The following is a 22,606-nucleotide window of genomic DNA, read 5'->3' on the forward strand; positions in this document are numbered from 1 at the left end:
CTGAAGGAATAAATGGATGATATCTAAACTTCGAGGAAAACATTTAAAAGTTAAAAATTTATGAAATATAAATTAATACATAATATATTAATTTATTTAAATAGTTTTTTAATTGATGTAAACAAATCTTTGTCAAAATAACATGCATATGTAAAAATAATTTAGTTTTTATGCATCAAATCTTTGTTAAATCCATTGTTCATGTCTCCGTCTCCGTCGCCGTTTTGTTTATATATAATAAGCAAGATGCAAATATGCATTGTGATATTAAATTAAAAATAAATAATAAGAAAATTGTAGAGTTTTAACAATTAATTTTAAGTGAAAATAAGTCAGATTTAAAAAAGAAATTCTAAAAACTCTGAATTAAGTTCAAAACCGAAACAAAAAGCAAGCTAAAATGGAGTCCATTGCCACATAAAATAAGTAATAAGCAAGTTCAAGCTTTTTTTTTCAATTCTGGTGCATTTGTGCTGTGCTATGGCTTTGTCTTCTTTTTTGTGACTCCATTGTTTTGATTAATACTCTACACATTCATAAAACTAACTACACATAAAAACATCGAATAAAATAGATGAAGGACTAAATAATTGCACGTTTAATTTGATATCATTATTTCATCAATTCATCATTTGCATTTAAGCTTCAACATGTATTCGAAATCAAAAATTATATTTGCAATAAGTGTGCTACATTTTTGTGCTATTCGTAAGTATTCGATTTAATTAAGATACAATATATGTGTGTGTTTATAAAATTATACACAATTAAATTACACATATATGTATGTACATATTAAAATATTATTAATACTGTTTAATAACTGTTAAAAAAATTTTAATTTAAGGAATACTAAAAAAGATATTATTTCATTTAATTAATTAAGATACAATATATGTGTGTGTTTATAAAATAAAACAGAATTAAATTACAAACATATGTATGTACATATTAATGTTATTTAGTAATTGTTAAAAAATGTTTATTTAATTATTTTAACATTAAAATTGAGATTAATTAAAATCAAAAAATTTTTCATTTTTCCAGATCGTCTGTCATCTTGACCTTTCTTAGATTTTGCGTTTCTACTCATTGACATTTATTAGCTCCAATTTAAATTTCACATTTTATACTATATTTTTAATTTGTATAAAATTCTCGTATATGTATTAAACATTATATTAAATTATTATAGCACTGATTATATTCAAGATTTTCAACTATAAATAAAAAGTGTCATCTAAGCAATTAACAATTTAGATTTTATTAGAATATATTCTTTAAAATAATATAGCAGATTAAATCAAGTTAAAGTGATTTCCTATAAAAAATATTTCTTCCTTTTCTCAGATTTGAAGACACTTTTTGTTTACTTCTGTTTTTTCCTTTTTTTTTTGTAATCAGCTTTTTATTATCCTTTTTCTCTATTGCTGCATTTGTTATTGTTTTTTATCTTGATCTACAGATGTGTGTATAAGCGAGCAAAACTTTTAATAGATTTTAAGTTCTTTGAAAAAAAATTTATTTTTAATTTGATTTTATCTATTAAGAAGTCAATACATAATCCCAATAATCCCAAATTTATATAATGAATTATAATGGTTCTACAAAAGAATAGTATTAAAATTAAAAATAAAAACATAATTAATTTAATTATTTTACAGCTGGTTTATGATTTCGTTCTAATAACCCCCAGTAAGTAAATTTATTAATGAACTTTCACAGTAAATTAATAGAACTCCAATTAATAGAAATTAAAAGACCACTGATAATGGGTATTTAACAATACTCGAAACAGATGTATGGTCAGCCAAAAATTCAATTAACTAATAAAATAATAAAATTTTATTGCGGTAATTTAATACTGTTCGAAATACCCCTCTATTGAAAACAATAGTTCATATTAAGAATTTAGTTTCTTTTGTCAAAACGGACGTTAAAAATCAATTCAATATAATGAAAAATAATATAAATAAACATAATAAATGATGTTTAATTTAAATCAACATATTCCAATTTTGATAACATATTTGAACTTATAGCTACTTTCAGTATCTCACTTAATTGCTATAGTAAAGGATGTTAAGGTTCTTTTGGCAATTCTTCAAATCATTTTTTTTTATATCTCTTCACACCATTGTTTCTATCAACATTACTATATTCCATACTGATAATTGAAAACAGTGTTCAAAAAGGGTCAGCATTTTTTTACACTGTACTAAAAACCATAACTTATTGATGTTTTTATTATCATAATAACCAAAAAATGTTTTATACAGTACTGTAACATAGATAGTTATCTAAATGGATAACAACCGGTAAAAGCTGCCAAAACCGCAAATGTCAGCTAAGCGCAAATTTTTTTTTTTTTCATCAATAATCTTTTGCAAAAACAAGTAAATATTATACTAATATCTTACTATTGGTCTATCAAAAAATATATGAAAAAAAAAACAAACTGAAATTAAAAACAAAAGAGTTGTCTTTCAATGTACCATGTCTCAAGTCCATTAAATACAAAACAAAATTGCACTATTTGCACTTTTATTTACTTTCCCATCCACCATATTCTTTCGATTGTATTCCTAGCGGCTACTTTTTGTTTGAGAACGGATAAGAATGCCCAGCTAAGGAAATTTAATTCCAGTGATGAAATCATTTTTGAATCTGCAGCTTTTTTTAAGTTCAAAGAAAAATGTTTCTAAATGAAAGGTCCCCATATGTTACAGAAATTTTGGAATGAATATATAATTTTTGAAGTCGAATTTTGTTGTGTTAACAATCATCTTAAAAAAATATTTATTGAGCTACTCAAAACAATTGCAAAAATCAACTCCTTTTGTTAGTATTTCAACACTCATTCCAAATATATGTTTTTAGCGATTTATTTTTAACGCCAAAATAAAAGTTTTTTCGGTTATTGTTGAAGTAAAATCACCTTCCACGGAGTATGCGTTTTAGAACTTAATAAGTTCTATATAAATTTTGTGGATGAAATCTGAAATCTGTCGAATATGGTGAATGAAAAAAGAAAGTAACAAGTTAAAAACTTTGTTTTTATATTAACTTGATATTTAAGTTTTTAACGTATTGGTTTTTAGTTTATTCTGCAATCAGTAAATTGAGAGGTCACAAGAGTTAAAATTTCTTACTGTATTGTGTTAATTCGGCATTCATTCTTACAAGTTCTTTAAGATTAGTATTACTGTTCTTCACTGATTTTTAATTCCAAATTATACTTTAAGGTAGGATCCTACATATATTAGCCATGCTGGGAATAGTAATCAAAATAATGAAATTACAATCCATAATAGGGGGCTCATAATCGGTGCAATTGTTTAATATGTTGAAATCAATTTATTCTTTTAAGAATTTTAGCCTTTATTTTGATCATTATTTTTAGTATATTTCTATTCGTATCTCGGCAAATTCACTTATGCTTTCATCAGGAGAATTTCTAATATTAATATAATATGTAATTTAAATTAATTGCAGTTCTAGTAACTTTTTAGCTCTCCCTGCGTAGTGTACCGAACTTTAAATTGTATATTATTTACTATCTAATTGTTAAAAGTAAACTATTTTATACGGCAAATTACAATTACATTAATAAAAGTTTAATTATGTATACTAATATGTGAAAGTACCTGTGGAGTGTGTCACAAGTATCAATTAAAGTTTTTTATATTAGTAAGACACCTGTGCAGACTTGTTAGTAACATTTTATTACCGTAAGATTACGTTATTTTATCTATTTTTACTAAATGTTAACAAAAATGGTCATATAATTATTTTAAAAACTGTTTGATTTCTGTTCCCCTTTACGTTCCATTGATTCTTGCAAGCACTCATAATGAAATTATACTCGTGTATCACCTGATTGTCATATATTATATCCATTTATTCAATGAAACTATAATTTTTATGCATTAAACATTTTTATTCATTCTTGTATCATCCAATAGATATTTACCTTTCCTTAAGTGTACTGTTCAGTATAATGTCGAAAAAAAAGATAAAAAAAATTGAAAGCAATTTAATATACCATATCTCTTTATTCAATACTACTTCAATTCCTTCCTATAAATTTATGTCCCTTTCGTAGAGTGTTTCTTATTTAGCTCAACTATTTTCTAAAGAATTATAATGTAATTGAATGTCTGATATTTATTTCGTAAATTTTACAATAAATTGCTTATCTTATCGTAGCACACCTTAGCATTAAATTTTTATAATTTTACTAATAATATAGTAAATATATGAATAAATATAAATCACAATATATATATTTGTAAACTCAAACAAACCGCATTTTTTGATAATGTTTTGGTTTATATTTTGAATAAATTTATTATTGTCAACATTTGCATATACGATTATAGCTATGTAAACTTTATCTCAACACAAAATATATGTTATTGCGGAACGCGAAAAAAATTTTCAATGTGTTTTGCAAGAACCATCCAATACAACACCTTTTAGAACCGTAGTGCTAATAATTCGTATATGTAGTCATCCGGGAGGCGGTGTTTAAGAAACCCCACCCCACATTAATTTGTATGACATTACAATATTGTACGATGGTTTATGATTTATATTCTATATGCTTATATCAATAATGATACAAAGTGCTTTCACCCAATACATGAATACTGAAAAATATCTTTATATAACTATTGTTGCTTAACTATAATCAAAATACTACATAAAAATAAAACAAAATGAACTTCTCAGGAAGGTCACAGAAATAGATTGTCCCTTTAACTTGAAAATTATTTTTGCTAACATGAACTATTTTTTTCTACCATCCAAATTTGAAAATTAGCTTTCAAACTAAAATGACTACGGAAATCTAGACCCCTATCTCTTTAAGAATAACTAAAAATCCAATATTTTTTTTAATAACATATTTTTAGGTTCTTTCGTTTCATATCATTATTTCTTCAACATTTTCTATGGATTCATTTGAATCCTATTCTGTAAATATATTACCACTAATATGTTAAGTGATTAAGAAATTGATTTATTATCTCATAAAAAATACTAAGGTGTGAGAACTATAAACAAATTTATAATCAAATTTGTTTTTCCTTTTAAACCTTAGAAGATTTTTTCTTTTGTTTATGCAAAACAAAGTACAAAATTTTATTCACACTTAAGTATCTAATAGATACTATCTGTATATTTTCCAATGTATCTATGTTTCTCTTACAACTATTTATTACAGCCAAAAAAACACACTCAAACTATTTGGAAATTTTATTTATTTTATATTTATGTACTGTAAATGTGTACATGATCTTAACTCATATATATTATTAGGTATTATTTACACTATGCACCATCTTGATTTCACAGATAGTTACTAAAGAAATATCTGGTAATTGAAAACAAAAATATTTACAGAGTTCGTGAAAGCAGAATATTCAGAGTTTGTCACACTGCCACAAAGCCAAACTGTTGTTGAAGGGGATTCAGTGATATTTACATGTCGGGCATCGCCAGAAAACGATCTTAAATATTCTTGGACATTTAATGGTAAGCATATTCTTTTTTATTATTCTCTTAGTAAATTAAATATAGTTGAAAAAATAAATAACATAAAAATTTTTATTAATATTTGTATTTTATTAATATGAACAAAATTTATATATGTAGTATTACCGCATGTACTCTCTTATATTATATTATATTAATTTCTATAATAATTTATTTAAAAAAGTAAAATAATTTATTTGTGTACTTACGTTACTTAAACTATTATATAATTTTATAAAAATTTAAAATAAATATTTATTATTACAGGACTACTTCTTCACAACTCAACAAAAATTAAACAGATTAACTCTAATTTAATTATTGAAAGAGTAAATAAAAGTAACGATGCGGGTGACTACGTCTGCATAGCGACCAACACAGGCAGTGGAGCTCGGCAGGCTTCACCTCCAGCTCACCTGAAAATAAATGGTAAATAGCATGTATATTAACTATTATTTAGAAAAAATTTTATTTCCTAAAACTAACGAATTTATTATTGCTTTTATAAATACTTTGTTTGTAAATTGTGTCTCCATAATTACAAATATTGTCCAAATCCGTTTGAAGTACTCATCAGTCAGAATATAGAAGCAATAAAAAAAAAATTTATAAATCATAAACAATGTTACAAGAAGAAAAAACATATAACTTTATATTTTTATAAATTAAAAATATAAATTTCTAAGTGTCGGTTTCACAGACGTAACTTAAATCTCAAAACTGACTTAAATATGGATTATGTTAGCAAATTTGATAGCTTAAGCATGACTTTATAAAGTGTTGGTTGACCTACCCTCCTCAAAACTATTTGCTAGCTTCAGCACATCACTTCTGGCTTGAAAAATCATTTAACTCCTTTATAGGGATGTATATATAGTATATATATATACTTTATACTATAAAGGGATGTATTTATACATATATATACGTATATATAATATTATGTATGTAGTACATAGTGGATATGTAAAGTTTTCCCATTGCATATATAAATCATTAAGGTTTTTGTAAACGTGGTTATATTAAAAAAAATTAGCAATAAAATATTATATATGTTATATACTATATAATTGTTATTATTCTTCTCCTAGCTATTATATACAAATATATTGAAATATATAATATGTTTGTAGTAATATAAACAAACAATATAAATAACTAATGTTATCTAATTCATAACTAGTTTGCCTGTTTTATTTTTCCTTCAAGGCGCTTTTTATGTTGCTGTTTAGTGATTCCAACATTCTTCAAAGTTTGCATCCAGAAAGTTAAAGTTCTTTCCTACTTAGGATGGGTCCAAGTATAAAAGTTTTTATTATTAATTATACGGAAGAGGTAATAAAATTCTGTAAACTAGGCTGTGTACTACTTTTTATTGGCGCAACAAGGCTTAAAAACCTACACTTAACCCAGATGGAGGCCCAAAAGACCCGACGGTCGCAGTGTCACATCCCCTAACAATAATAATATTATTAATTATTAAGACAATCTTTCATCGCCATATATAAACGTAGTTTTGTGTATATATTTGAACTGTTATTGTCCTGTAAAAAACTATGTACCTAACATATTCTATGTATATTGGGATCATTACACTTACTAAAAGAGATGGATTTAACTTAAACATAAAAGTGAACATTAGAGAAAATGCACTTCAAATAGTTTTTGCTTTGATCATTTGCCGTTCTTTGATAAAAATCTTTCAACAAGTGATCTAATGGTGAACTGGCGAAGCATATGGCACGCATATTGCATATATCACCGTGCATACCCAAGCAAACACTTTATTGTATGTCTATGTCTGCGTAGTTGCACCATCAATTTAATAAAGTTAAAACGTGTGAGCTGAGCACACATAAACTTCAATTTTCCTGTGTTTACTTTTTAGATTAAATGTAAATTTTTTACTCGAAGTTTAATGCAACGAACGCACATCAATCAAGTGACGCCGCACCTGACGTTCTACTTGTTTATACTGTTTGGCACATAAGCCGGAGTATCTGCTTGTCAGTACTACGTTCGTTGATGTTTGGTTTTCATTTTTTCACAAGTCGTATTATTTGTACATTTTTATATGTAAAATAAAGTTGTTTTGGTTTGTTTAATTTTGTTTCTTGCAGACCAACAACTTTTAAATTTCTTTTCCGATCGTAAAAAATATTATTAAAATTGTATTTTATGTTCGACTAGCATTATCTGTACTTATGTTTACTTAAAAACGACATATTTCTGCTGCAGATTCAAAATACTTGTAGCTCAATAAAAAATTCTATCCGCTTCTACTTAGGAAATTAAACACGTACTTTTGATAATAAGAACCTAAAACATTATTTGTGTCAAGAATAGTTCTTATAAACAAGAATTTATAAGATAATCAGACGGATTTTATACTTTTTACGACTTTATTATAAATTCTGTATATATTAAATTAAAATCAATGCGCTCATTATGCTTTAAAGAGCATCCAGTTTTAAAATAATTTATTTTTCATGCCGGTATTTTTAGCTAAAAGGACAATATAGTGCACCATCTATATGTCAAAACTGAAAATAGTGTCGTGAATCCAATTTTTTGTACAGTATGCTTATTTATATTTACCAGTAACATACCCACTGCAAAAAGTTACATAAACAAAAAGTTACTTAAAAATACTAGTGTATTATTGCTAATCAACATGGTTCCCTTAAAAGCACTCTCTATTCACTGAACTGCGCATATAATCAGATTTTTGTATAACCATCAGAGCCGTTTTCGATTTTTTTATCTCTTCTCGGCTGGTTAAATGCGTTCCCAGTTATGTTTTCTGGAGTCAGTCAAACTGCAAAGAGCGAAATTAAACGAATGTAATGGCTGTTCGATGGTATATAAGTTAACATCAGTGTCCTCTCTAATACGGCCCCTGCGCTTAATTTCATTAACGGCAAATCATGCGATATTATTTCGATCACTTGATTGCTACCAAACGGGCCATCGACTTGTTTGCTGGAAAAGTCCGGTTTGACCTTCGTAGGTCTCAACGTGACAATTTGAAACTCGTTCACTTTTACTTGGACTACAGAACCGCAACCACGTCTTTTGTCTTTACTTTAATAAAAATAAATATTAACATCAAACACGTGTCAAAAAAATAAAATATTTATCATTAATTTATATACTATTCTTTGTCAGAAATTTATGGTACATATAAGGATGGTAGTGTTCAAATATGTTAACCTCTATGTGAATACGTCTCCTGGTAGTAACTTTTGAAAGTGTTACCTCGTGGTAATTTCTAAAACTTTTTGATGACGATTGTTAATGTGTATGCTTAAATTAGCTGTCATAAACTTTTGTTTTTTATCATTGTTTATTAGTTCCTTTTTAATATTTTTTTTTATATTGTATTTATATTGTATTTAATATTTTTTGTGTAATATTAAAATTTTCTATTAACTACTATGACGGTATTATATTGTAATAAAACCCAATATTCAACATTTTCAAAGAGTTGTTTTATACATATTTTATATTATTTTTATGATATATAAATTTTCAATTTATTATGAAAAATAAAAACACAATTACATTTTCCTCATACTTCTACGTTTATGTATAACTATTAAATTCCAATTTTTATTACGATTTCATGTTTATATGGCATTAAATAAAAATCAGAACTTCGTAGTATGTTGGAGCTTTTTTTTTATCCCTTAAAATTTCTTTGTTTTTAAATGTAGTTTTTTATTTTACCACTTTTTTATAGACTTAATAAATGGGAATTATATACTTAAATTTATACATATTCTTCACACAATATACATATACTAGTAAAATTAAGTTCTTCGGTACATTGTCGATTTTATTTGGGTTTTCATTTATATTTCTTATTGTAGAAATAGTTTATAATCCATATGAAAAATTTATTAACAACAAATTTTCATCCAACAAAGGCATTGTTGTTGCTATTGTAACCATAGTTAGGAAGGATAAACGGCATTTAGAGGTCTGTGTAAGCGATTGTCCTCAAGTTAAAAGTTTCGTGGTCTTGGTATTTATTTTATATGAACTTCTTAAAACAACTTATAATAGAAGAATATATAAATTTTGGTGTTTCTTTTCAGAGTTCTGCCTCAGATAACTTCATTATAAGAAGTTCTTAGTTTTGAATAGACGCTAATAACCTTTCTTTATTTTTAAATACACATTAGCTGCCTTCAGGTGCTTATTTATTCTTGGTTTTTAAAGACTCTTCTTATTAATTGCTTATTTGAGGACGGATAACTATACCTTTTCTTTACTAACCTATAGTATAAACAGCTTTAAATATTTATATGCCAATTTCTTGGTTGCTACTGATCTTATCTGAAGTTTAAAATGAAAATGTTTGAGAATTTTCCTATTATTTCCCTTTCACACACATCATTTTATCTTTCGATATATGGTCAGTGTATAATATGAAAGGGCTACGTCTCACAATTTTTTATTTTGATGTCACTAATAAGAGCTATGCTATTGCACATCAATACTGCACTTGCCTATGTCAGCTACATATATATATAAAGTTTGTTTTAAAAGATATATATAAATTGAGAGATGTTGGGACAAGGCACCGTCCATCAAGTGGCCCCACTGAAATGAAGAATTAGCCGAAGTAGACCACGAAACGACTTGGGTCCTTTTTGGTCCTTTGATTCTCAGATGTCGTTATAGTTAAAGCTAGAGAGCTTCCATTCACATAACTACATCTCTTGTTATTGCAAGCAGCTCATTTGGATTAAAGTTGCCTGCCAAGTCATCACCAACTCAATGGTATCTCAAGACAGTCGTCCTCCAGCTTGCCAGTGGTAAACATTGGCACAATATATTCACCGCTGTCTCCTTTTCTTCTAGGCATAGTCTGCAAATGTCTTTATTAACAAGATCTTAATAGTGGATCTTAGTAGTTCTGCGCTAGTGGAACAAGTCTTTTTTGCTGCTTTTATTGGTAAGAAAAAAACTTTTTACCCTTTGACTGAGTGAATGAAATATATTAACACATTTCATGAGCTGGGGTTATAGACGTACTCATGTATTCGGTTTTGTTTATCGTTTTCTTAAGATTTCTTAATCTGAAGACTACTTTTACTTCTAACTGCTGTATTGCATTTAAGAGCCATTATTTCTGGCTTGTTATTATGTGTTTATATTTATTATATATTAATTTTAATTATATAAAAACAATATACATACGTATATTTTTTTAATATCTTGTACTTGTTTTAATTAAAGTCGTTTAAACTATATACTAATTAAAAAATATATTTTTTATTGTAGTCAGAGAAATTGCCTTTGTACATCTGGTTTATAGTAAAATAGACGAAATTGTACTTGAATGTCGTGTGGACTGCTCCCACGACAACAGTAATCTCAAAATTGAATGGTTTCATAACAACGATAAGTTAAGCTACTCAAAAAATATTGAATTAATAAAAAATCGTCTTTATCTACGTAATATAAGCATCAAAGATAATGGATCCTACCGTTGTACTGCCAATAACCAATTGTGTCATATTAACAGTAAAAATGGATACAAATTAAATCTAGCTGATTTGAAACCTATGGCCGGTCATATTGGTTCCAATTGTATACCACGCATAAAAAAGACGAAGGGTTTTTCCAATTCCTATAATCATACATTTTTATGTCGTGGAAAACGCGGTGGAGCTAGCAGTAACACACCAATTCTTAGGGAAATGAATCAAATCATAGAACAACCGCAAGAGAAATTTGTTATAAAAGAGAATGAGCAAGCAGAACTACACTGTTCGTATAAAGCTAATGATAATTATTTAAAAGCGGATAAATTTATACAGTTGCGTTGGCGTAAAGATGGAAAAATTATTCGTCAAATTGATCTTATTCAAAATCTTATAGCTACAGTAGAACCTAATAAGGATTTAATGTTGAGAGAAGATGTGCGTATTATATTTCATCGAGAAAACGGCTCACTGACATTTAATGGCGTAATAGCAAGTGATGCTGGTCTCTATTCATGCGAAATGTATATTGAGGGCGAAGATGCTGCTCTTCTTAATACCGCTGAATTACAAATTATAGAACAACTCAAGTTTATGCCGCAACCAACAACATCTAAAAACTTAGAACTTGGCTTAGTAGGCAAGGTACATTGCAAAGCTCAGGGTACTCCACCTCCACGTATTAGATGGTTGAAAGTAAGTTGTTTCCTTTCATGTCTGTTGTTTATTCATTTCTTTTTATGTTTTTTCATATTAACATTTACAGGATGTAAATGAAACACTCTCTTCTGACACAATTGAAGACATTAATGGAACTTTAATATTTAAAAATGTCACCGCTATGCATAAAGGAAATTACACCTGTATTGCTAGTAATAGCCAAGGACAAATAAATGCAACGGTCAGTGTAAATGTTGTTGTTGCACCTAAATTTCTTGTTGCACCGGAGGGACCAATAGAAACGGAAGAAAAGGGTATAGTGGTATTTCACTGTCAGGCAATTGGTGATCCAAAACCTACCATTCAATGGGACAAAGACTTGCAATATTTAAGCGAAAATAATACAGACATAAACAGATTTTATTTCCTAGAAAATGGAACATTAGAAATACGCGATGTACAACCTGACGATGAAGGAAATTATGGTTGCACTATTGGCAATAGTGCCGGTTTAAAAAGGGAAGAAGTGAAATTTGTTGTAAAATGTAAGTAATATTTTAATGTTTTTACGTTATATTTATGTATATAAACTGTTTGCGTACTCTTTCTTAGCTGTTGATAATTATTTAGTGGATGGTGAATCGAATGAAGGTTTTCTTATAACACGAGCCGTAATGATTACTATGACAGTAGCTTTGGCTTATATTGTTCTTGTGGTTGGTTTAATGATTTGGTGTCGATATAGAAGACAAGCTCGTAAAGCTCGCTTAGAGGAAGCAAATAAAGAAAATTCAGAAACAGGTGAACATAGTAAAATAGCTGAAAATGAACCATGTCTCACAGAAAGTAATTCCATGAAAAATCAAACACCGTTAAAGACCAAAAAAGTGAATGGTAATAAACACCCACGTAACAGCGGTAATGATCCGCAAAAATCAGATGATACGGCATGCAGTAATCATTCTAAAGGTTCAAAATTTTCTCATGCTTTTGATCAGTTAACGCTTCCACGAACAGATATAACTGAACTTATACAAATTGGACGCGGCGAATTTGGAGATATTTTTGTTGGTAAAATTAAAGAAAGCATTATTAAGGAAAGAGATGATTTCGAAAGTGATAGCAAGAAGAAAAATGGATACGAGAATATTAATCAAATAACATCTGGCAATACAAGCACCAATCTTAATTTTGCAGATGAACGTCGATCAAAAACCTCTATGGATAATATTGAAGAAATCAAAGAGGAACAAGAAAGCGGCAATGGAGATACAAAAGCTGCAAATGATAATCACAGATTAATATTGGTGAAAGCTTTAAATAAAGTAAAAGATGAATATGCTTGTCAAGAATTTAAGCGACAAATAGAAATGTTTCGAGCTATAAGTCATAAAGGTGTAGTTCGGTTGTATGGAGTTTGTAGGGAAAAGGATCCACATTATATAGTTCTAGAATATACAGACTGGGTAACATCTCAATATTTTGTAAAAATTTATATATAGCTAATACCATTTAATTTAGGGCGATCTGAAACAATTTCTTTTAGCCACAGCAGGCAAAGTAAACACATCTGTAAACTCAGTGTCACCACCGCCGCTTAAAACTGGACAAATATTAGCTGTTGCTTATCAAATTGCTCGTGGAATGGATGCTATTTACAGATCTAGATTTATACACAAGTATGTCTATTTATTAGTGCTTCTAAGTGTGCAAACATTACGATATTTAAGCAGCTAGAACTTAGTCAAATTCAAAGATTTGGCTCGCGTACTTTAACTGTTCGAGTTTGATGATGTTTAAATTCCTCAATGACCATCGAATTACTCAGATAGCTAATGAACTCAATGTTTTATTTTATTTCGTCTTTAAAGCTTCTTTAAATAAAATTTCAACATCATTATCTCCCATTGGAACATAGGGTCTTAAATAAAATTTGGTTAAATTTACAAATGATAAAAGGAATTATTTCTTATATAGAAAGGTTGGAACAGTAATGAATTACAAAAAAGATTTTTTTTTAATTAAATTAACTTTTCGAGTTTTTGTTTCAAGTATTACCATATACTTATTATTAAAGATCTTTAGAAATAATAGTTATGGTTCATTAGATCAACGACAAATTATGTATAGATGTAAAACGCCAATTAAAAATTTGTGAATGAATTTAAAAATTCAGAAAACAGATTTTATTCATTCAAACCCATCAAATCATAATTTATTTAAAAATATAAACTTTTATGGTTTGCTATTGTATTCTCATTTTGTAGTACTTGTGATCCTTAATTTAAAGTATAAATGTAAATAACGATACGTTGTTGTAGATTGAACGATGATCCAACAGTCAAATTGCAAAATTTCAGTGGACATTTATTTTATATGGCATTAGAATATTTAAGTTGTCTGTTGTTAGTCTGTATAAAATTTTTATGAATACATTTATTCGAACATAAAAATGTGTAAAGTTTCGTTTAACTCAAGCCTTATTTACAGCTTTATAATTTTCATAAAGTTTATAAAAAAAAATAAAATGAAATTTTAGTGATATTAATATGCAAGAATATATGTATAATTATATGTTTCAGGGACTTAGCCACAAGAAACTGTGTGATTTCAAGTGACTTTATTGTGAAGGTTTCTTATCCGGCGCTTTGCAAAGATAAATATAGTCGTGAATATTTCAAACATCGCAACACTTTGTTACCCATACGTTGGCTTGCCCCTGAATGTATAGATGAAGATGAATATACTACAAAAAGTGATATCTTTGCTTTTGGAGTAATGGTGTGGGAATTATTTAATCAAGCAACTAAAATTCCATTTGAAGATTTATCTAATGAAGAAATAATACAACGAAGTAAATGTAATCAATTAGATTGGACAGTGGCAGACGGAACTCCTGATTCACTTAAAGAAATACTCGTAAGTAATTATATAAAATATTGTAAATCACAAAATCACAAAATCGTCTAAATTTATGTATTTTTATTAAATTATTATTTTTCTTTTATAGAAATCATGTTGGAATGTCAACCCAAAAGATCGTCCATCATTCAGTCAAATATGCGCATCACTCAGCAAAACAATGCAAAATAGTGATAAATAATTCAATTGTTCAAGCATTTTATCACATATTTTTATATATATTGTTACTCGAAGCCAAAAATTATAAATATACATTTTCTTCTAAGTATTTTTAATTAGTTGAGAATTATAGTTTTTATTTCATATACACATATTTGGAATATTGTTGAAATAATGTAAACAACTGGCAAAAACATAAGTGTTTAACACTGATTTGCCATTAAAAGTTTTTGCCAGTAAATTCGAAGAAAAAATAATTTTTGAATTATTTTGATATTTTTAGTATAAGTTAGGCATTTTAATATATTAAATTATTAGTAATATTTTTAATTATTATCATATTTCAATAGTATATTATGTTCTACAATAATACAAAGTTAGGCAGGCTTTTTTGATTTTAATATATAACAATATGACTTCTTTTTGAAATGTTCTAACTGTTCTACAATATACATACCCATACATTATAGATCATAAACATTTTCATTTGAAAAAATCAAAAGCCTGAATAATTTAAACTGAAAAAAGTATAATTGAGGTTGGAAAACACACAAGTCCGTAATGATTTCGAGAGACTTAGTTTTGTTTCCAAAACATTTTTTTTAATATAAAATTGAATAGTATTAAGAATATATAAGTAATTTTTTAATTTTATGATACGAAAATATAAGTATTCGTTGGATATTACTTACAGTGCAAAAATTAAAATATAAGACATTTTAATGAAAAAAAAAATATATACATTAAATATAACCATATATAGATATACATCCAAAATTATATTAGGGGTTATGCTTAGATTTTTTTATATATTTATATATATATTAAGAAGTATACCCAATATTAAAAAATTTGAAATTTTAATAATTTGACGTTTTATTAATATAATATAATATACTCGTAAAATATATTAAATATAGGAAATTACATTAGGTTTGGGCTTCTGAACATTAAAGGTTTAGTATTTTTGAATGTTAATCAATTTAGTCTTTTCTTCGATTTGATTCTTCAAAAAATATTTGCACAGAGTTAGTTCTTGCTGAGAAGAACAAATTCCAATATTTGAACGAAAACTTTATTGCAAAAAACTTATAAACATCAATTATTTGAAAAATAGGCCTAAACGACAAAATTTATTCAAAATCAACTTACTTAATGGGTAAAATAAGTAATAATTCTTTGGAAGCAAAAAAACTATTTATAATTTATAAAAGTAATATACACCAAATTATATATCCAAAAATCTACATGTGTGTTTTGTATCCAAATAGACATATAACATATAATATACTTATAAAACAAGCATAAAGTAACACCTTCAAAAAATATTATGTATTCAATATGGTAAAATTTACAGCGAAGAAGTTCAATTATTTAAACAGATACAATAAATTCTCGAACTACGACTTTTTGATTGCTTTAATCGGAATTGTAAACAACTGGTACTTTCACCAAATCAGTATTTAAATGTAAAAGCATTTTTAATACAGAGAGTATATTATTGGTTGGTTATCTGGTTGCAGTGGATGATAGGCAGATACCGTTGTACCTCTTATATTTAGCAAATATTTGCCGTTGTAATAATTCATTTTCACAATAACCACCCATAGATAAATTAGCTGCATCCAATTAAGTTAATATAGTTGAACATTTTTTAATGTTTTAGCTGAAAAGTAAGAGTTTGAAAAACTGGGCAATCACAAAAGTTATATGATTGTCCAATTTTCAGAAAATTCTACAATAAGTGATAAACGAAGTCTCTCTTCACAGTTTATAGAGAAATATAAAATGGTTCCTTAAAGTAGGCATTCATAGAAGCGCCATTAAACTGTCTGATTTTTCATTCTCTTAATTGTTCTTATAATCGCAAACCCACGTATTAGTAATGTCCGCTAGTTAAATAAACCTTTCAATTTCTGCCCTATATTTTCTTACTAGTTTTGATGTGAATCGCTAAGTACTTCGATTTTCACAACTTTCAAATTGAGTCTATTGCTTGCCTGAATTTACAGTAAAGTAAATTCAACTTTATTGTGTACATAAGAAAATGTCAATAAAATTTTTAATTAACAAACTTTATTTTGAATTATCATTCTTTCTAATGTTCAAAATATTGTTTCAGCACCAGGTCCAAGACGTCAATACCTCTAACCCAAATCTTTTGTACCAAGCTAACAATGACGAAAATCCTCAGGTACTTTACTGAAATGACGGCGAAAATATCATAAGCGTGCTTTGAGTACTGAAGATTAATATAAATCACCAGCAGAATTGAAACACGACTTCGCAAATTTCTTCAAATAGTTTTGATATATTTTTCAATCTTTTTAGTCCCGTAGAACATTAATTGTTTTTTATTTTAATAATAGTTTTAAATAAATAAATTATAAGTATATTTGATTTTGTGAAATTGCAGCGTTACCGATTTAAAAAATTACCGCAGCCAAACCAGGAGTCGGCAAAACATCAACTAATTCTAATTATTCCATTTGGCGATCCGTCTGATATGCATATAAACAACGATAAACCGCAGTATTACATAGAGTCATTATTTAACTTCAAGTGGGCTTTGTTCTATAAAGCCGCCATTCCAACTTAACCTAACCCTAACTTCACCTAACCCTTAATAATGACTCGAAAGAAAAATGTTATAGTTTGAATGTAAGATCTTGTAACACACTATAAACCAATTCAGCAGTTTAGGATAAAATTAGAATTATGGGATAAATATTACAAAATAATTTGCCTACCAACCTTTTCAATTTTCGAATAAACTGCATCTGATATATAAACATTTTGTAAAAAAAGTATTCAAATTAGTCGATTTTAAGTTATGCATTTACTTTTCAAAGGTACAAAGTACATTAGGACGAATGACATCCTCAGGGACCTCAAAATTGATCCGATCAAAAAATACATAAAGGATAGAGCCCTGAAACTATTTACGAAAACCGACAGGCTTACCAACACCGCGTCATCGAATCTCAGAATGGTTACAGGCTCCTTGGTGAGGTATGGAGATCTAAGGTCAGTTATTGCTTAGTCTGATGAAGTGATAAACAATAATCCAGTCAAGGGGTAGAGAGAGGTTATGAAGAAATCTCGCAGTTAGTAGAGAGTAAAAGTGCTCAAATGCATAGACTCAACTTGCCTCAACATAATAATTTATCAACAAAAAGCAATTAGTTTTTATTATAAAGATGAAACAAAGTTTAAACAATTCAAATTTGTAATATTAAGTGAGTGAGTGAGAAATATGTCAAATATGATCGTATTTAAATTTTTTGATTTAATTTTAAGTTATTAAATTATGATATTCATTTATTCACACTAAAACATAAAACAAAATTATAATCGAGTTTAAAGAGGTAATGTTTTAACCAATGTTGAATGTTATTTTAGTATTTATTTATTTTCTTCTTATTCCGCCCTTTTTGTTATTTCCTTTCGCGCTAATTTTCGTTGATGTGAAGTGCCATCAAAACAGATGTTTTCCAAATGTTTACAAATTCTAATTAAATTACAATTCTCAAAGTGAAGCCACAAAAATCGTAAATAAAAGATATATTATTTAGTTTCAATTAAATAAGTGCCGAATTTATTTAAACAGAAAAATAAGTATGTAATTAGTTCACTTCTCAGTTATACATATATGTTTATCTTATATGTTTGTAAGTCTTCACATAAGGCTTTTCTAAAAATATAAGATTTATCAATATTTGACAAATTAATTCATTTAATTAATATGAGTAATATAAATTAAAAATTGCTCTATATTTGTTTACAGTTAGCAAATTCTCATGTTAAATTGAGCTAGTCATATAATTTGCATTAAAAGGTACGAAATGTTTTTCAATTATAACATTTTTACACTAATTTTCTGTACTTACACTAGTTGAGAACACTAATCCGGCTTTTCCAACACTTTCGGTCAACAAGTATTAGAACATTGAAACTGAAATAGTTTCAACTAAAATAAGTATGTGCATTATACCCACAATATATTTAGCTCACAATGGATATTTGACTTCAACCAAAAATGACTGCATACATAATTCCTGACCAATTATACAAATATATATTATATGTCATTAGTATTATCAAATTCATTTTCCTTTCATTACCAAAAAGGCTATTTAGTAAGAAGAAAGTATCTGAACCCATCGATTTTATATTGCTTTCATTAACACATATGCCAATTTTTATATTACACAATACATTTGTTATTTTTTAAACAATGTAATCAGTAACGCGCACGAATAACGTCTATATTTAATACTGGTTAACAACAGCAAAATTTGCCATTAATTCCGAAGTATAAATGGCAACAGTACGCATTTTCAACAGGTAAATTAAGTCAATCTATTTAAACATTTAACTCCATAAACATTTTTGTATTTTAGATTGGTTCTTCGGGGTCTGTTTCTTTCTACTATTTTATTAATATTTTTCAATGAAGTACTTATATATTATATATATCAAAGATCTTGGCAATATATTGACTGCAAATATGGTTAGTAACTTAATTAATTCTTTAGTTAAATAGACTATAATTAATTTTTCGTTTCTTTAGATAATTGTACAAGGATATTGTTTATAGCTGATTCACAATTACTTGGAAAAACATTTGATACATCATTTTACAGTCCATTAGCCAGATATGATTCAGACAGGTAAGATTTTAATAAATAGCACTTAAATATTAAGCATACAGACCATACATAAGAATTGTTTGTTTCTACATTTGGATTAGATATTTGCAAAAAACCTTTGAACGCTCTTTTGCATATGCGCGACCACATATTGTATGCTTTCTAGGAGATTTACTTGACGAAGGAAACATTGCATCGCCTCAAGAATTTGATAGTTATGTTCATAGATTTCATAAAATATACAGTGCTGTAAAAAATGTACAGGTGTGTTGTAACTACATTAAAAGTTTTATTTTCTATAATTTTTTTTGAGCAGAGCATTCATATTCCTGGTGACAATGACATTGGAGGGGAAAATGGTGAATATATATCAAATTCTAACATACGTCGATTTGAACAATATTTCACGGATGGAGATTTGTTTGATTATAATAATAGCATACGGTTTTTTAAGATAAATCGAATGATGTTAGATTATAAAAATCCAGACCGTGAGAATAATGCAAACCGTTTGCGAATTGGTTTATCGCATGCGCCTATACTTATTGGTGGAGGACCGTTACTTCGAGCTATACTCGTTGATCTTGATCCTCACGTGATATTTTCAGCACACTGGCATGAATCTCGAATATTTATACATCCATCAACGAAAGTCATAAATTTTTATAAATCATCAACAAAACATTTTAACCTTAAAACACTTAAGGAGGATCATACTTACATTGAAATAATGGTGCCTACTGCATCTTATCGAATGGGGAAAACGAAAATTGGTATCGGCTATGGTGTTTTAGGTAATTTTATTTATTTCCTGCAAATTTTAAAAAATGTCTTATATTTCTTATATTTTTTGTTTTAGAAGATTATAATCTGACTTATACTGTCTTATGGTCTCCAAATCGCTTCGTATTTTTACTGTTATATGTTTTCTGGCTTATAATCGCCTTAAGTGGAGTTATTGTATTTAGAATGATGACACGATGTCCATTTAGAGTATCTCAAAGACATTATAGTCGTACTCATGCAATACCTCAATTCTAAATAAATATCAACAATTATTGAAGCAATTTTAATTAAAATATTAATTGAAAACGAATATTAAGTTTTTATAAAGAATATACATACATAATTTAAACAATCCAAACATATCTGAATAATTACAGTTTTAATTTTAAATAATAAAATAAATAACAATATACATCGTTGTGTATCCAAATATATGATTTTATTTTATATTATTTGCTATGTAATAGTGTTTCGTTATCCACCTGTTATACCAGATAAGTAGATGTTCTGTATATTTGGGTCTCGGTGTTGAATTTCTCTTCTTCTAGGTATAGGTTGATAGTCAGGTCTACGTGTTCCATTTAACGCATTTAGGCTTAATGAGCTGTCATCTGTATCCTCTTCAACAGAACGCATTTGCACTCGAACAGCAGCTGCACTACTGGTTGTGGGTTCTTCATCATCGTCATTTGATATCGATACTTTACTTACTGAAATAACTTGAGTATTTGACGACGTATCTGTCGACGATGAAACATTGAATAGTTGTTTCTTTCTATTTTCTATCGAATGTTTGTACTTAATGCGAAAAGCTTTTTTAACAGCACTATAGCATTCCTCACATATTGGGTAAACACTCCGAAATTCCTTAAATCTTTTCCGTATAAATGGTATAAAGCGTTCATCAGTTATTTTGATGCTCTTTCCTGAAATAACATTCCTGCACAAATAACATATTATTCCTCTAACTTCCATTTTTTTAAATTATTTAGAATTATGTTTGCCGGCAGTTAACGCAGATGATGCCACCTTCCTAAATTATCAATACTCAATGAACAATTACAATTGTTTTTGAACAAAGTTTATAAATTTTTATTATTCGTTTACCAAATTAACTTGACATTAAAATATTTAAAATATTTTGAATACGGAAAGAAAATTAAAATATGAAAAATTTTACTGGTAATATTAACTAACTGCTATAAAGCAATTACAGATAGCACAAAATCTGGCTTTAAGAAGACTAATTAAGATTTCTTGGTATATTAGAACAACAGCCATGCATAGAGCTCTAAGAATCGACTCAGTGAAAAAATATATCAAGGACAGAGCCCTAAAATTATTCACAAAAGTTGATACGTTACCCAACACCGCCCTAACAAACCTTAAGTCCACCTCAGGATGCACAGGAAAATATGCTGATCTACGGTCCGTCATCAGTTAGAAGATAAATAAATGATAAAGATTCTAGTATAGTTAAAGTTTAGTGTGGGGCAGGGATAAGCCCCCCAGCAACAAAAGAGTAAAAGTGCGCAATAGCACTAACTCAAATCACAACAACAACATATATTAACTAACTAATATTAATTGACGTTTTTAGAGTTTTTAGCTATTCACACAGCATAGCTATTTTAGTTTTCATTTTAAATTACTTTAAGTCTTACGATATTATGGTGTTACTGATTTACTGAGAAAACAAATCTGCTTATTTCTTCAGTAACCAGTTTTAACAAATGTAACGGCAGAAAGCCTTATCACTATGAACATGATTTAATCGAATTAAAATTAAATGCAATTCTTTTGAATGTTAAATCAATTTTATTGACAAATTTGTTGGCTTCTTTTTTCTTATTTAGATTATCTAATAATACTACTATGTTTAAATTTACGAATATCATATTTCATTAGCACATTTATGTTTGGATTTTATATGAAAAATAGCATTTACTTTTCCAAATGTGTTAAGTTGATTTCGATAAGGGGTGCGAACATCAAATTAATTAAAAATTCAAGAGAACACACCTAATATTAGATATTACCCCTCGTGTTGAACTAGAGTGGTATGAAGAAATCTCGAGTACTACATTTCGGTCAAGATTTACCAATCAAAAATGAAAATTGCACTAAAAGTGAATCTATTGAAAAAGTTTCTCTAGATTTATCAATGGAAAATGGCATTAGTGCAGATAATAAAAAAATTTTACAATTTTCGTCTATTTCTATTTTAAATTTAGAATATCTATAGTCATTTTCTGTTAGTAGTTGTCAATAACTGTCGCATTGAAATTTTTTAAAGCAACATTTGTTAGTAACGCGTTTATTAATTAATTAAAATAAATGCTTACCTAATAGTTTTATAGTATGCGACATCTGTTGTTATTCATTTCCCAATTG

The 22,606-nt window shown here is 27.7% G+C and overlaps 3 protein-coding genes across 4 annotated transcripts; 2 read left to right on the plus strand and 1 right to left on the minus strand.

Annotated features, from left to right (window-relative positions):
* Positions 1-329: 329 nt before the first annotated feature.
* Positions 330-14,848, plus strand: LOC119682164 (tyrosine-protein kinase-like otk). The gene is made up of 9 exons (XM_038095528.1): positions 330-708; positions 5,407-5,538; positions 5,806-5,967; positions 10,831-11,729; positions 11,800-12,238; positions 12,306-13,159; positions 13,215-13,372; positions 14,276-14,612; positions 14,704-14,848. Exons 1-9 carry the CDS (start codon positions 651-653, stop codon positions 14,794-14,796), a joined length of 3,132 nt encoding a protein of 1,043 aa, XP_037951456.1. The 5' UTR covers positions 330-650; the 3' UTR covers positions 14,797-14,848.
* Positions 14,849-18,258: 3,410 nt separating this feature from the next.
* Positions 18,259-20,642, plus strand: LOC119682473 (metallophosphoesterase 1). Of its 2 annotated transcripts, none has more exons than XM_038095924.1 (8): positions 18,259-18,392; positions 18,562-18,612; positions 18,670-19,121; positions 19,178-19,287; positions 19,348-19,447; positions 19,528-19,690; positions 19,743-20,220; positions 20,289-20,642. In XM_038095924.1, exons 3-8 carry the CDS (start codon positions 19,096-19,098, stop codon positions 20,465-20,467), a joined length of 1,056 nt encoding a protein of 351 aa, XP_037951852.1. In that variant the 5' UTR covers positions 18,259-18,392; positions 18,562-18,612; positions 18,670-19,095; the 3' UTR covers positions 20,468-20,642. The 2 variants fall into 2 exon arrangements, with proteins under 2 accessions (XP_037951852.1, XP_037951851.1); XM_038095923.1 differs by having other exon boundaries at positions 18,264-18,392; positions 20,286-20,626.
* LOC119682474 lies at positions 20,636-21,312 on the minus strand. The gene is made up of 2 exons (XM_038095925.1): positions 21,012-21,312; positions 20,636-20,952 (listed from the first exon to the last, which is right to left on the minus strand). The coding sequence occupies exons 1-2, from the start codon at positions 21,115-21,117 to the stop codon at positions 20,687-20,689; spliced, it is 372 nt and encodes a 123-aa protein (XP_037951853.1). The 5' UTR covers positions 21,118-21,312; the 3' UTR covers positions 20,636-20,686.
* Between the last annotated feature and the right edge of the window lie 1,294 nt (positions 21,313-22,606).

The sequence above is a fragment of the Teleopsis dalmanni genome, chromosome 2 (assembly GCF_002237135.1).
Source record: "Teleopsis dalmanni isolate 2A chromosome 2, ASM223713v2, whole genome shotgun sequence".
NCBI classification, from domain to species: Eukaryota; Metazoa; Arthropoda; class Insecta; order Diptera; family Diopsidae; genus Teleopsis; species Teleopsis dalmanni.